Source organism: Phaseolus vulgaris, chromosome 9 (genome assembly GCF_051622355.1).
Source record: "Phaseolus vulgaris cultivar YP4 chromosome 9, ASM5162235v1, whole genome shotgun sequence".
NCBI classification, from domain to species: domain Eukaryota; kingdom Viridiplantae; phylum Streptophyta; class Magnoliopsida; order Fabales; family Fabaceae; genus Phaseolus; species Phaseolus vulgaris.
Window position 1 is genome coordinate 22909396 of NC_143506.1, and position 16417 is coordinate 22925812.

A 16417-nucleotide genomic window follows, 5' to 3' on the forward strand; every position below is an offset into this window, starting at 1 on the left:
TTTAGATTTTATATTTTTTGGTGAAGCAAAAAAGCAATTAAGAAAAAAATCTCAATTTTTTTTTTCGCACAAGTAAAAATTATCCAAAGGAGAAAGATTTGATACAACTTAAAGTTCACTTGAGTGAGATTTTTGTTGCTCAAACAAATGTATTTTTTACTTAAGAGAAATTATTTCAAAGGAGAGAGAGGTTGAAATAAGAGTTTTGGTCACTCAAACAAGTACACTCTTTGGTCAAATTAAAATCCTTAAAAAACTCAATTCAAAGATTTTTTTTAAAAATGTGTTTCTTTGGTTAAATGAATAGGATTATTATTTGCATATTTAATTTATTTATTTGATTATAATAAATGAATTATGTTGTATAGAAACTATATTTATGAATTATGAACTATGAGTTGTGAAATATAAATATATGTGATTTGAGCTTGAGAAAGTGATGTATACATAATATTTACCAATGAGTTAATACTATGTGAGTGGTGAAATATATTGAATTTTAGATGTTTATAATTATATTATCTTGGTCTACTATATACTGAATTCATATAAATAAATATTATTAGATTTTTTTTATCAGCAAGAAATGTTATCATATGGTGATAGTTGATAAATGTTTTTATGGTTTAACTTAAGGTTTGAAATAGAATCGAGTATTGTATTGTAAGTCATATGAATTTATCATGTTACATTAATGTATAATATTCATTGTATTTGTCGAGTGTCGAAGAAGAAATAGTACAATATGTGCAAAATCTCTAAAGAGAATGGATATGTCTCTTGAAAATTGTAAGATATTTATCTAACTAGACTAAGATAATGGGAATGAGATTAATAGTGAGGTCATAATCTCATAAGTAAATTAAAACAATATAACTAAGTAATTTATGTATTTGTTATAATCGAGTGATTTGTTTACTCCTAATAACCAAGTTATTTGTATACTCAAATAATTAAGAATGATTTTTATAGTCATTAAAAGAATCTTTCAGAACATATCTTTTATAATAATTTTTTTTTAATTAGTAGAAACTTTTAAGTTTTTTTAAAAATAAAATTAAACATAACTTATGAATTTAAATGAATAAATTTATGTTGTGGTATTTTGTTGAGGAATCTAGTCTAATTTATTGTAAGAAAAATCTAAAAAACTTCAATCTCCTTTCAAACCTAATGTGCCAAGTAAAATAAAAATATATAATATATTTAAAGGTTATGACATGTTTAAGTCAAACCAAATGTGACAAAGTAAAATAGAAATATATAATATATTTAATAGGGTATGACATGTTTAAGTCAAATTCATATTGGATGATGATTTGTAACTACTGCACACTACATAACAATAATGAGAATTAAATTAATTATCTTTCTTTTGTAAGTAAGTTTTTTTTATCAACAATATCAATATAATGCACAAGTTTGTAAACATTTTTGTTTCTTCTAAATTTAATATTTTACTAAAACTCTAAATTTTTACATGAGCATTATTTAATAAGTGATTTATTCCTTTCCTTTCTATTTGTATGACATAAACTATTAGAGGTGTTTTTTTATTTTTATATAAGATGTAATCTATAATGTCTCTTATATTAAATATTATCAAACTAAAATATCCTAAACTAGAACAGAGAGAAAGTACTGGTAAACAATTAGGAGAGAGACAGAAAAAAAATAATGAAAAAATATAAATTTATAAAAAAATTATTGTTATCAGCTAACTTACTTTTTTCTTAATTTTGTGAAATAGATAAACAAGTCTTCTAAATAAGAAAGAAAGTACTTCACTATTTTTATAATAATTGCAGTTTAAGGTTTTAAAATATGGATTAATAATAATGATAATAAATGCCACTTATTAAAATAATTAATTCAGTCAATAAATACATATTTTATAGATTAAAATTACAAATATTAATGTAAATTATTTTGGATAAACTAATAAAGAAATTAACATTTCATAAAAAAATTAAAAAATATGAATGGATTAAAAATACCTTTTTAAAGTTAAAACTGCATTTATTTTGAGATGGAAATATAGGGTCTCAAATTGATCAAAAAATTATTATAATGTTAATATTATTAAGTATGTTGGTTACATCAAAATTTGTAGTTAAAAAAATATATTTTATTAATCCAAACAAAGTAATTATTAAAAAAATATTAAAAAAACATTATGTCAAATACTTTATTATTAACAACTGAGATAATTATGAAGTAACCAATGGTATAGGAGAAAGAAGTATGGAAGGACAATAAATTTGACCGTTTGGAAAGAAAGATGTAGGGAGCGGGCATAAGAGAAATGTTAAATCATACCACTATTAATGAATCTTTACTAATGACTATCAGTACTTGAACAAACAAATGATTAGGGTGTTTCGTGTGTTTAATGATATATTATTAATTGTGTTTCTCATTAATACATTTTTGATTTATGGAAAGAATAAGGAGGAGGTGAGATTGATAATATTAACTGATCAGAGAAGGGAGTGTGGGAAGAGGAAAAAAAATTAAAAAAAAAACAGGAAGTTTTGGATTAAAGAAATTAAGAAACAGAGAGTGTCACATGGCATGTGAGCAACAACAGCTGTGTCCACTCTTCCACTTGATAAATACCCTTCTCACCTTCCTTACTACGACTTTTGACTCTCCCTCTCTTTCTCTCTCATTTTCTCTCATTCTCTCTCATTCTATACTATTCACCATTGCACATTGCACACTGTCTTTCTCACCAGAGTCTCTCTCATGGCAGAACTCACACCCTAAACACAAACCCCTACTGCTCTGAGAGGAACACAGTCACAGACAAAGCAGCACTCACTCTCTTTGGTATTACATCTGCCCAGAATGAAAGCCCTGTACAGAGGCTCTCTCTTTCTTAAATTCTTCATCACCTTACTCTTTATTGGGAGAGCTTCTTCTTCTCTACTTCCCACAACCAGAGACCCTTCTCAGCAACTCCTCAGCTTCAAAGCTTCTCTTCCCAACCCATCTCTGCTCCCCAACTGGCTCCCCAACCAAACCCCCTGTTCCTTCACCGGCATCACCTGCAACCAGACCCACCTCACTTCTATAGACCTCACCTCCATCCCTCTCAGTACCAACTTCTCCATTGTAGCCACCTACCTCCTCACCCTCGACCACCTCCAGTCCATCTCCCTCAAATCCACCAACCTTACCGGCCCTTCCACCATTCCTCTCTCTCATTCCAAGTGCACCTCTTCCCTAACCACCATAGATCTGTCCCAGAACACTCTCTCCGGTTCTCTCAGCGACATGTCCTTTCTTGCATCTTGTTCAAACCTTCAATCTCTCAACCTTTCTAGTAACCTTCTCGAATTCAACTCCTCGCACTGGAAACTCAACCTCCGCATCGCAGACCTCTCCAACAACAAGATTTCCGGTTCCGGCATCCTGCTCTGGCTTCTCAACCCCGACATCGAACACCTGGCGCTCAAAGGTAACAAAATCACTGGAGATACTGACTTCTCCGGTTCCACTTCTCTTCAGCACTTGGACCTTTCCTCCAACAACTTCTCGGTAGCTATTCCTTCCTTGGGCGAGTGTTCCTCGCTAAAATACTTGGACCTCTCTGCCAACAAATACTTTGGCGACATTGCACGCACTCTCTCCCCTTGCAAGACTCTCCTCTACCTCAACGTCTCCAGTAACCAGTTCTCCGGTCAGGTTCCTTCCCTCCCTCTTGGTTCTCTCCAGTTCGTCTACCTTGCTGCCAACCACTTCCATGGTCCGATTCCTCCTGCACTCGCAGACCTCTGCTCCACTCTCCTCCACCTGGATCTCTCTTCCAACAATCTCACTGGTGACTTCCCACGCGCCTTTGGCGCGTGCTCTTCCCTTCAATCCTTGGACATCTCGAGCAACCTCTTCTCCGGTGCGTTGCCCATGGAGGTTCTGACTCAAATGAGCAGTCTGAGGGAGCTTGCGGTGGCGTTCAACGAGTTTGGCGGTCCTCTCCCCGTGTCACTGTCGAAGCTTTCCAGTTTGGAATTGCTGGATCTGAGTTCCAACAACTTCAGCGGACCAATCCCTGGAACGCTGTGCGGAGATGCTGGGAATAACTTAAAGGAACTTTACCTGCAGAATAACCGGTTCATGGGTTTTATTCCTCCCACGCTCAGCAACTGTTCCAACCTTGTTGCCTTGGACTTGAGCTTCAACTTTCTGACGGGGACCATCCCTCCAAGTCTAGGGTCGCTCTCGAAGCTTCGGGACCTGATTATCTGGCTGAACCAGCTCCACGGTGAGATACCTCAGGAGCTGATGTATCTGAAGAACTTAGAGAATCTTATCCTGGATTTCAATGAGTTGAGTGGGAACATTCCCTCTGGCATCGTTAACTGCACCAAGCTCAATTGGATCTCTCTCTCCAACAACAGGCTAAGCGGCGAGATACCAGCCTGGATTGGGAAGCTTTCCAATCTGGCCATACTCAAACTCAGTAATAACTCCTTCTCCGGTCGTATTCCTCCGGAGCTTGGCGATTGCACTAGTCTGATATGGTTGGATCTGAATACTAACTCACTTACGGGTCCCATTCCGCCTGAGCTGTCCAAGCAGTCCGGGAATATTGCGGTGAATTTCATCAATGGAAAGACTTATGTGTACATAAAGAACGATGGGAGTAAAGAGTGTCATGGAGCCGGGAACTTGCTGGAGTTTGCCGGGATCAGTCAGCAGCAGCTCAACCGGATTTCCACCAAGAACCCCTGCAATTTCACTAGGGTTTATGGAGGTAAGTTACAGCCAACATTTAACCATAATGGTTCTATGATATTTTTGGATATCTCCCACAACATGTTGTCAGGCAGTATTCCGAAGGAACTTGGGGTCATGTACTATTTGACCATTCTCAATCTGGGACACAATAATGTGTCTGGGAGCATTCCTCAGGAGCTTGGGAAGATGAAGAATCTCAACATTCTTGATCTCTCCAATAATAGACTGGAAGGACAAATCCCGCAGAGTCTTACTGGACTCTCCTTGCTCACTGAGATTGACTTGTCCAACAACATGCTTTCCGGGACTATTCCTGAGACTGGTCAATTTGATACTTTCCCTGCGGCGAGGTTTCAGAACAATTCTGGTCTCTGTGGTGTTCCTCTGTCTCCATGTGGGTCGGACCCCGCAAACAGTGCTAGTGCGCAGCATATGAAGTCTCACCGGGGTCAGGCTTCTCTGGCCGGGAGTGTGGCCATGGGATTGCTGTTCTCCCTCTTCTGCATCTTTGGTTTGATCATAATTGCCATTGAGACCAGAAAGAGGAGGAAGAAGAAAGAGGCTGCTCTTGAGGCCTACATGGATGGTAATTCGCATTCGGGTCCAGCCAATGTGAGCTGGAAGCACACCAGTACTCGGGAAGCGCTTAGCATAAACCTTGCAACTTTTGAGAAGCCTCTCCGAAAGCTTACTTTCGCAGACCTTCTTGATGCCACCAATGGCTTTCACAATGACAGTCTCATCGGCTCTGGCGGATTTGGTGATGTGTACAAGGCTCAGTTGAAGGACGGAAGTGTTGTTGCTATCAAGAAGCTGATTCATGTCAGCGGACAAGGGGACAGAGAATTCACTGCTGAAATGGAGACCATTGGAAAAATCAAGCACAGGAACCTTGTTCCCTTGCTGGGATACTGCAAGGTTGGGGAGGAGAGACTCTTGGTTTATGAGTATATGAAATACGGCAGCTTAGAGGATGTTCTGCATGATCAGAAGAAAGCGGGGATAAAGCTGAACTGGTCGATTAGGAGGAAAATTGCCATTGGAGCTGCTAGAGGATTGGCTTTTCTTCACCACAATTGTATCCCTCACATCATTCATAGAGATATGAAGTCAAGCAATGTGTTGCTTGATGAAAACCTAGAAGCGAGGGTGTCTGATTTTGGAATGGCTAGGCTTATGAGTGCTATGGATACACATTTGAGTGTGAGCACACTGGCGGGCACCCCAGGGTATGTTCCTCCTGAGTACTACCAGAGCTTCAGATGCTCCACTAAAGGTGATGTCTACAGTTACGGTGTGGTTTTGCTGGAGCTGCTGACTGGAAAAAGGCCTACCGACTCAGCTGATTTTGGTGACAATAATCTTGTTGGATGGGTTAAACAACATGCCAAGCTGAAAATAAGTGATATTTTTGATCAGGAGCTCATGAAGGAAGACCCCAATCTGGAGATGGAACTTTTGCAGCACCTGAAGATTGCGTGTTCCTGTTTGGATGATCGGCCATGGAGGCGTCCCACCATGATTCAAGTAATGGCAATGTTCAAGCAGATTCAGGTGGGATCTGGGATTGATTCTCAGTCAACCATAGCCACCGAAGAGGAAGGTTTCAATGCCGTTGAAATGGTGGAGATGAGCATTAAAGAAGCTCCAGAATTGAGCAAGCACTAGGCATTAAATTCCGGGAAGTGTCATGTGAATTCTTTGGGAAACAGACAAGAAGAGAGAAGAGGAGATGACGACAGATTCAACTCCCCTCAAAGTTTTTCCTTCTTCTTTGCCGCTTCAAATTATTTCAGACATAAGGGAAACGGTTAAAAGGGGGAATGAATGCTTTTGATGTATGTAGTCTTGTTATTTTATACATAAGAAAAAAGTTGTTTAACTTGTATATAAACAGCTTCAGTTGTTACCATCTGTGTTTTCCTAGAATTCTCAAAGTACTTTTTTTCATTCAGATATAATCCTGAAAAGGTTCTGTTTAATCTGCGACCCCAGTGATGGGGACTAAGTGGAGGATCTTTTGACCCTTTCTTTAGGCTGCTTGATTTGTTCTCTCCCATTTGATCAACTGCAACTTTTGCTCCGATGATTTGCCATATAATTTGTCAAAACATGCCTCTAAAACCTCTAAAACGACTCTAACATCAATTTACTTGAATAAGAAATTTATACCCCACATTCACCCCACCAAGTTGTTCTGGACCTTCTGACCCTTCTTGTTTTGTTTGCTAGTTTACCCTCTAGGAAAAGTATGACTCCCCTCATAGTATTTTCTCTTCATATGGTCATAAATAATTTTGGCCTAATTGAGCATCACAAATCAGGAGTCAATACACTGTCTGTATGTCTGTATTTATTATCTATCACCGAGCCACTTTCACATCGCATTTTATTATGGAATTTTCCTGCTAAAATGAAAAAAGGAACAGGTAAGGCACTTGAACTAGAACCAATGTAAGTAGGTGTCACCGCCAGTGTCCCTCTGTTGAGTGCGCACGCTTATTGGATCAATCTCAATATTAAATGTTTGATAATTCTTGAGTTGGCAAGTTGAGAGAAAATTACAATAGACAAATCAAATTCTGTGGACAGCCATTTCCCATAATTTAACATTTTGTGGGGTGTGCGTGCATGGTGGGGTGTCATTAGAATGAATGAATGAATGAAGAGAAGAGTGTAATAAAGGAGTGTAGTAAAATGCATGTCAGTTGTCAAAAGTTGAAAGAAAGCATAGGATGAAGGGACCAAAACCTTGACCTATGAGAAGTGAGTGGTATGGTAATTATTGTGACAGTATTTAGTATTTAGGACGATTAATAATAGTTCGGACCACAAATAAAACAGTTTCACGGAGTTGAACTTTCCCTGCTAGCACATTTGGTTGGACCATCTCTGATCAAAGTCCCCAATCTCATAATTGCTAACCTTTTATAAGAAGTTAGTATTTTCATAATTATCAAGAATCTTCAACTCATCAGGGATTGCCCATTTCTGATTAAGAAAAAAATAAATATATAAAGGGAGTGAATAAATCTCCTTTGTCTGTTCTCCATGGATGTCGTGCAAAGCACGTGATGGATCATAGATGCTTTAAATTATTACTTTCTCCAATGCCAGGACAATGTGCCTCTCCAGTGGTCACCTATTTTATAAATCTTGTGCCAGAACATTACTATTTATATAATCAACAATAAAGAATAGTAACCATTAGCCAACGACAAAAACAATTTTTAATAGATTACCCGCACTAATTGCAAGGGTTTTGATTTAATTTTATTAAACATAGCATGTGCAATTTCAACTCTGCACGTGTCCTCTTGTTTAGAGAGAAACATTTACAGTATTCAGTATTTCCTCCCTATGTAAATTTAAACTCCCAAAAAACAATACAATATTTGGATTTAAAAAATAAAAAATAACTAAAGAGCAACAGTGATGATTGTAGGTTGTGATTCAAAATACACTATAAGTTGATTAAAACTGAAAATAGAAACTACAGAAAACAAGGTTGTATTTAACTTCAATATATATCCATGTGTATGCACATGTGTATTATTTTTTACCACGATAAAAAATTATTATTATAATAAAATTAAGTAAAAAATATTACTGAAATTTATATTAAAATTATAAAAATTATATACATAAAAAAATTATAAAAATAATTTTTTTTATATTTACTTTTATAATATTATAATTATTTAACAGCTACACTGGTATTTTTCTATCAAAATAAAGAGTAAAATTTTAATAAAATATGTATAAAAGATTAATTTTAAAATATTTTAATTTTTATTTAAAAACTGATGATTATAATTATACAATAAAAATACTTTCAAAATTTATGGATGGTTTTGTTAGATAATATAAACAAAAAGGTTGTTAATAAATATAAAGACAAAAGAGGTAAAATAAGTGTACAACTGTAAAATTCAATCTTGTTATTAATTACTAGTAACGAAGAGACAAACGTTTATAATAATAAAATAAATATTTATATTTTATTATTTTTATTATATTTATTTGGAGAATAACTAATATGTGATAAAAATGGTAAAAGAGTATCTAAACAAAATAACACTTACACAACACATCTGAATGAGGGTAGATATAAAAGGTAACTGTAACTTTACACCTATGAATGCTTTTATATATATATATATAAAAGTAAGTAAGAGTAGTGTTAAAAAATTATGTGGTGGTTATTTTTAAAGAAATATTAATAGAAAAAATGTTTAATTATTTATTTTATAAATAAATAAATTATTATTTTTATTTATTAAAAGGTAAGTTTTTAGAAAAAAATTATCGAATGATGTATCACTTTTAGTAATTTTATAAATAATGTTAGAAATATATGTTATAATTTGTAATGATAGTATTAATTTAAAGGGAAAGATATGAAGTTGGAGGAAATAAAACTCATCGGTAAACAGATGAGCTATTTTGGATATTTTTAAATTTTTTTTTTGTAAATATATTAAAATTTATAAAAATAGAAATATATTTTGAAATATAATAAAAGAAAATAATATATTTTTATGTGTTAGTTAAATATTACACGTATAATAGTACATAGTATAATTTTAATTAATTTTGGGTTGTCATTTCTTGTTCCATTGTTTGGGTTACAAGTGCAAAGGAGTCGGAAACACTTCAGTAATCTAATTTATCATTTGAATTAGATAATTTCGATGTTATGGTCGCAAGGAAAGTACATAAGTGCGTGTACGTTAAATTAAGAATTTGTATGGTGATATTTGCCTAGGAATCTTTTATGCATCTTTTACCGCCACTTAATCTCGAAACAAATAAGGTTACTTAAAAAGCAATACTATTAAATACAGTGGCAAGGTGACACTACCAATGAATTTGTTCCTTCCCCCAACTACACACAAAAGAAAAAGAGACTTCAAACATTAAAAACTGTACTCGTGCTGAATGTGGTCATACAACTAAATAGGAATCAATGAAGTAACATTTTTCTATATTTGAAAAAAAACTCTAATAAAAGAAATCACATAAAAATAATAAATTTAGATGAATGGAACAAAGTTTGTTTGTACTGTATAAATACTTTTGTTATAATTACTGTACAATCAATTTCAACAATTGAAAAAAATAATTATTATTAAAAAATATATTTATTTATATCATTAAGTGTAACTAAGTTCTGAATTAAGTATTTTTTATCTACTTTATAATTTTTTATAGCATTTTTGGAGATATAAAATTATATTTTCGTGTGTGCTTATTTCACATTTATTTTATTTTTTTATAAATTTAGTTATGGAAAATTTGTGTAAATTTTTAATAATATGATCGAAACTTTGGTATTTAATATTGTTATTATGGTAATAATTTTGAGAGGATAAGATTTGATTGGGAGAAAGATTTGTTTAGAAAAAATTATAAAAATTGAAAAGTTTGATTATATTGACTAATTTTGAGGAGATGCATATTAAAATTTATTATTTATATTAGAACGAGTTATATTATATTTTTTATTAGAAACAAACAAGAGGATATGAAAGATGAAAACTAAAATCTACTTAACTTAAAAAGTTATTCAGTTGATGTTATTTTGTAATGTAGCTTTCAATATTATAAAAGACACAACTGCAATAAGTCTTATGAACATGTTTTTTAATTTTTATCATTTAACCTCGTACAAATTTGAGAATGTAATTATCAAAATTATCGATAAAAAAGTGTATTAGCAACACAATATTTCAATGAAATCAATCTAGTCATACTCCTAATCGAGTTTGTTGGAATTGAATTTAACGAAGAAGTACGAAAATGGATATGCTTTGTTTTCTTTAGTGAAAGTTGGAATAATATTGTTAGAATTGAAATTTGATTATGTTTATGATATAGATCTGACTAAGAGAATATGGTAAATCATCAACCTCTTCACAATTATTCATATAGAGTTAAGACAACGAGACAATATGAGGATGATAAGTCAAAAGATTACCGGAGGTTCAAATTTAGGAATTATCGAAAGTACCACAACTCGAAGGTTATTGAACATTCAAATTGTAAAGACTATAAACATTACAAAAATCAATGCACAATTGCATCAAAGAATCATATGAAGGTTAAGGTAAATTTTACCTCCACCATAATGCATTAATATATGTTCTTTAGAGTGAGGAAGAATCTTGGATGTCAAATTATAAATCATCTTTTCACACTACTTCATAGATAGAAGCTCCGATAGCGGGTGGCCTGATAAGCCCAACAACTACTCGCTAGGATAGGCTCGAAATGGCTCTGATACCATATTACGGAATGAACTATAAGCCTAACTCAACCCCATAAAACCGGCTCATAGGGTTGAGGTTTGCACCCACTTATATATAATGAAAGGCTCTAATCTCTAGTCGATGTGGGATCTCCAACAAGAATTCTAAGAATTATGTCCTTGGTAATCTTGAAAAAGTTCTCCTTGATAATGAGCAATACTTTGATATTGTTAACAAAGTACGATGAAGATTAAGTTGAATTAACAAATTATGGTGAAGATGAGTCTATTTGGAAATTAAAAAATGTCAAAATAAATTTAATTGGATGAAGAACTCAATCTTAATGGGTTAGTCGACTATGGTTATAAAACAGTCCCATAGATTTAAAAGGGAAAGGGTGTAATGATAGTTTTTCATGATAATAAGAGTGATACTCTTTATATAACAATGACACATCATTCCATTATATTTGCAACAAATAATATAAATTATAATTTATGAAATAAAAAACTTAGTCATTCAAGTGAAAAAGGGTGAAGATGATGAATTCAAATAGAAAAATTATCCAGACTTGAAATTAACATGTGTGTAGATTAGATTGTATATTTGAAAAGTAAAAAAGAGTTAACTTTACATAAATAGAATAACTCCAAAGTAGGAAAAACTAACTTGAGCTAGTCCATTCTATAGTGTTTGGGGACCAATATTTGTCTCATCCATTTGTGAGAAAACAATATTTTCTTACTTTTATGTATGATCATTCTAGAAAGTTATGAATTTACTTTCTAAAAATACAAGTTAAAATGATTTAAGACTTTTAAGATATGGAAAACTATGGTTGAAAATAAGATAGGATTAATGATTAAAAAAATATGACTAAAATAATAGTAAATATGGAAACAACAATTTTAAGAAGTTTTTCCATGAGCATGAAATGAAAATTGGAGAAGATACTTGGTACTCCTCAATATAATGGCATAGACAAGTGTATGAACCACACACTACTTGGAAGACCTAAACTTATGTGTATACAATCAAGCCTACCAAAACAATTTTGGACAAAAAGTTATCAACACAACAACTTACTTATTAGTGGCCATTGAAAATACCATAAGAGGTATGTAGTGAAATAAAGATAAAACTTACACATCTTTAAAATTTTGGTTTTGTGACTTATGTGTATATTAGTGATCAAGGTAGAAATGAACATGATCCCAAATTAAAGAAGTGGACCTTCATTGATTACAATAAAGATGTGTTGGCTACACTAAAATTTGACTATGATTTAGACGAGGATATATATATATATATATATATATATATATATATATATATATATGCACCAATTTAAAGGTTTTTTAGAGAAAAGGAGAAAGAATATGATGTGTACATTGTATAAAAGTTTGTAAGACTTGAAGTAAGCACGAAAACAATAGTATAAGAAGTTTGATAACTTCATATACATGGATGAATTCCAAAAGTGTGGTGATAACCATTGTTATTTCTTCAAGAAATACAAATCTAGTTATATCATTTTATTACTTTGTGTCGATGGTATTCTAGCAACAAATTTAAACGAGTAAAATTAAAAACTTGAAGGTGCAGTTGTCAAAAGAATTTGACATGAAAGATTTGGATCCAACAAAGAAGATCCATGGAGTGCCTATCATAAGAGATAAACAAAGATGATTTTTGTAGGCATCTCAAGCATATACATTAATTATGTTTTTGCAAGATTTAACATGAGAGATGTCAAACCGATAGTACACCTTTGGTTAGACATTTTCACTTATCTAAGGATTAAGTTCCTCAAACATAAAAAGAAAGAGATTTCATGGCTAAGATTCCACATGTTTTAGCCATTCGAAGTTTGATGTATACAATGATTTCTACGAGGTCAAATATTTGTCATGCAATGAGTTATAAGCATATTGAATTTTGAGGTATCTACGAGGAACCACAAAAAGTATTTGTAGTTTGGTAAAGAAAATTAAAAGTACAATAGTACATATAAATGCAATTTTTGGAAGTGAAGTCAATCTTCAAAGAAGTACCACTAGTTATAATTTCACTTTTAGAACTATATTTATCGATTAGATATCTTAAATATAGAAGATTGATGTTTTATCAACTACAAAAATTGAGTATATTGCAATAATATAAGTTATTAAAGAGTTTCTAGAATTCAAATATTATTATTGAAACTAGGGTTTAATAGAAGAAAGAGTTTTTTACCATGATAGTTTAAAGGAATACATCAAACCAAATATGCAACATGTCATTATAAAATAATATATTGATCTTGACTACCACTTCATAATATATTTACTTGAAGATTAAATCTTAATATTAAAAAAAGATATAAGATATTAAGAATCAAACAAACATATAAATAAATATGGGGTGAACATTCACAAAGTTCAACTTTAATTAACTTTAACATAAAAAATTGAAGAAATTTTTTATATTATCAAAACATAAAAACAAATTAAAATTAATATTTTGCTCATACAACTAAATAAATAATGAAGTAATATTATTTTATTAAGAGAAAAAGCAAACAAATAAAAAAAATTGTATAGGAATAAAAAATTAAACGTGTGAAACAAAATCTATTTATAGATGTACATAAAATATTTGTGGTATAACTACTATAAATCAATTCTAACAAGAGAATTAGTAAGAGAAAATATTTTATTTACAATTTTGAGTAATTACGTTAAAAGTAAGTATTTTGTAAGTAAATATTTTATAATTTTCTCTTTTAATGAAATGTACGTAAAAATATAAAGATATAATTGAGGGAAAAATGTATTTATTTTATTTCGTATAAATTTAATTATAAAAAGGATCCTGATTTGTTGATATTCTAAAAAGTTTCCATTGGCGTTTTACAACTCATTTTATTATTTTTATATTCAATAATTTAATTTATATTTTAGTTAAATAACTTAGTTTCATATATTATTATTAGTGTTAGTTACAGCTGTTACAAGGATGTGAAATAAAACATGTTTATCCTATAAAAAAGTTGGCGTTGTGGTAGTTTGGCTTAGGTAGAACAGTAGTTAAGGTGTTGTTGACCCAAAACTGTAGCATTTGATTTGAGGCATGTGGAGATAGCTTTTGCAACATGAAAGAAGGTGTTGAAAGCCCAACAGGCAATGGAGTTTAAGAATTAAGATTCGTGTGGTTGGCACATTCCCAGCCACCTATCAGAATGACACGCACAGGATAACTGACACGTGGTCCAATGGACCACCTTCTTCTGTCGGAAAGCTTACCCTGCACCCTCGCCTTTGCGATACCGTTCCATCTCTTTCGGGTCCCACTTCATTTGACCCCAAACTTTTTAATAATAATCACCATGTGATCATTCCTTAAAATGCTCACCACTCTCGGATTAATATTTTATTATCTTATTAATGTCATATCAAACTGTGCTCTATGCTAATAAAATAACGTCATTAAATAAATATTTTAATAACCACCCTTTTCTATATACAATTTTAACAACCGCATAATAGACCTTGTTATAAAACTATTTTAACTTACAATACATGAAAATAATTAAATATAATAAAAAAATTAATTATTATATTAACTAAATTATATATTATTTTATTAATTAAAAATTATTAATATTTAAAATAGTTTTTATTATTAATAAAAATTTGTAAAATAATTTATAAATTAATATTTAATATGAATTACTAAAGTTTTTATTATATTATTAATATTCTCAATTAGTTATTAATTTATAATTAAATATTTATTTAAAATCTAAACTAATTAATAGTTAAATTATTAATAGTTAATGTTATTATTAATAAAAAATAATTTAAATATAAATAATTTTTAATTTATAAAATATATCTAACTTAGTCAATAAAATAATTAATTATTAATTATTTTTTTATCTTTAAATTAGTTATTATTTAATAATTTTTTATAAATAAATACTTTTGAATTTAAGTTCCACGTCAATAATATTCATGTTAAATAAGATATAGTTTTTTGTATTAATGAAGGCACTAATTTTCTTAGAATTAAATAGGGTTCTTTTATATTTATTTATTTAATCCAAATAAAAATTTTATCATCACGATTAGCTTTGAAAGGAAAAGTAATTCATCGTTTTTTTAGGGTATATGAGAAAGAAAATGATGCACATATCAAAACTATACTATTTCATGAGAAAATTTGAAAGTTTTTCCCTTTGTTTCATCTCTGATAATTTTAGCACAAAAATAAAACATTAATTTTCTAAAAACTCAAATTGATTGTATAAATTTTTATTATGATTATAAAAGTAAGAAACAAATCATTTTGAATCAGCTATGTAAAAACATTTTTCTACTAAAAAAAATCTGAAACATACTTAGTGCACATAAATCTTTATTGTCAATTTATATAATTCATAATTATATAATATATAGATCCGTGTCTCCGTACCCTACATTTTAGAGATTATACGTATCTTCATGTCCGTATTTGTGTCGTATGAGTGTTTATACTACATACCAATTACTAAAATAGCATGAAATTTTGTTAAGGGGAGAATGAAAACTTTTTCTCATTTTCTTAATTTTTCAAAATTTAAATAATATATTTATAACTCAAATAACAAAAGATTTTTTTTCAAAAAATAAATGGACTTCTACGATATAATGAAAGTAAAAAAGATATTTATTAAATAAAGCCATAAAAGAACATATTTCATTTTTGCCTAATCATCATTTGGTCCTTGTTTAGAAATTTCTACATCGTATTTTCTATGTAGGAATTGTAAGGACCGAGAAAAATAGTCTTAGAGTATAAATGGTACAATTAAAATGACATCTGAATATTTTATTATTAAAGTGAAAAGTCTATATAAATAGGAATTTAGTTATTCAGGTTTCATTTTAAAAGAACCATCATCTCTCTAAAAACTCATTTTCCTTTCCTCTACCTTCTCTCTAAAATTTTGACCTCCTCGCTCATCAGATCAACGATCAAAGTCTGCCATTGGACTCCTGGAAGTGAACTCTACAAGATTGACCGATCAAAATCTTAGATAGAGTAAGTTCTTTCTTGACTCCTTTTGCTTTGAGTTAGTTTTGATCTGGTTAGGTTGCCTTTTAGTTTAAGTTTGCATGTGAGGTTTTTATCTTCAGAATTAGTCTATGTTAGCTCAAGGTCTTAGTGATATAGTTGGATTTGTGATCAGGACTCTATGGTGCAGGTTAGGGTATCCTTAAGCTTTTAGTGGGTTTGGAGCTCTTAGTGAGCATCTACTAAGGTCCAGGTAAGGGAAGCTAGTTTAAAATCTTCAATAGAACCCTAGGTTAGAAGATTTGAATGTGAGTGTGACGTGGTCACCAATTCCAAATTTTGTTGCAAGATTTCTTGTTCTGAGTAGATTGTAGTTTGATTGAAAT

General features: G+C 31.2%; 1 protein-coding gene across 1 annotated transcript; it reads left to right on the forward strand.

Annotated features, from left to right (window-relative positions):
- Window positions 1-2574: 2574 nt before the first annotated feature.
- Window positions 2575-6655, forward strand: BRI1 (Leucine-rich receptor-like protein kinase family protein). Its single transcript, XM_068623909.2, has one exon. It carries the CDS (start codon window positions 2851-2853, stop codon window positions 6409-6411), a length of 3561 nt encoding a protein of 1186 aa, XP_068480010.1. The 5' UTR covers window positions 2575-2850; the 3' UTR covers window positions 6412-6655.
- Window positions 6656-16417: the final 9762 nt, after the last annotated feature.

Coding starts and splice junctions, on each gene's coding strand:
- BRI1 (XM_068623909.2), top strand. CDS start 2,851: ATGAAAGCCCTGTACAGAGGCTCTCTCTTTCTTAAATTCTTCATCACC.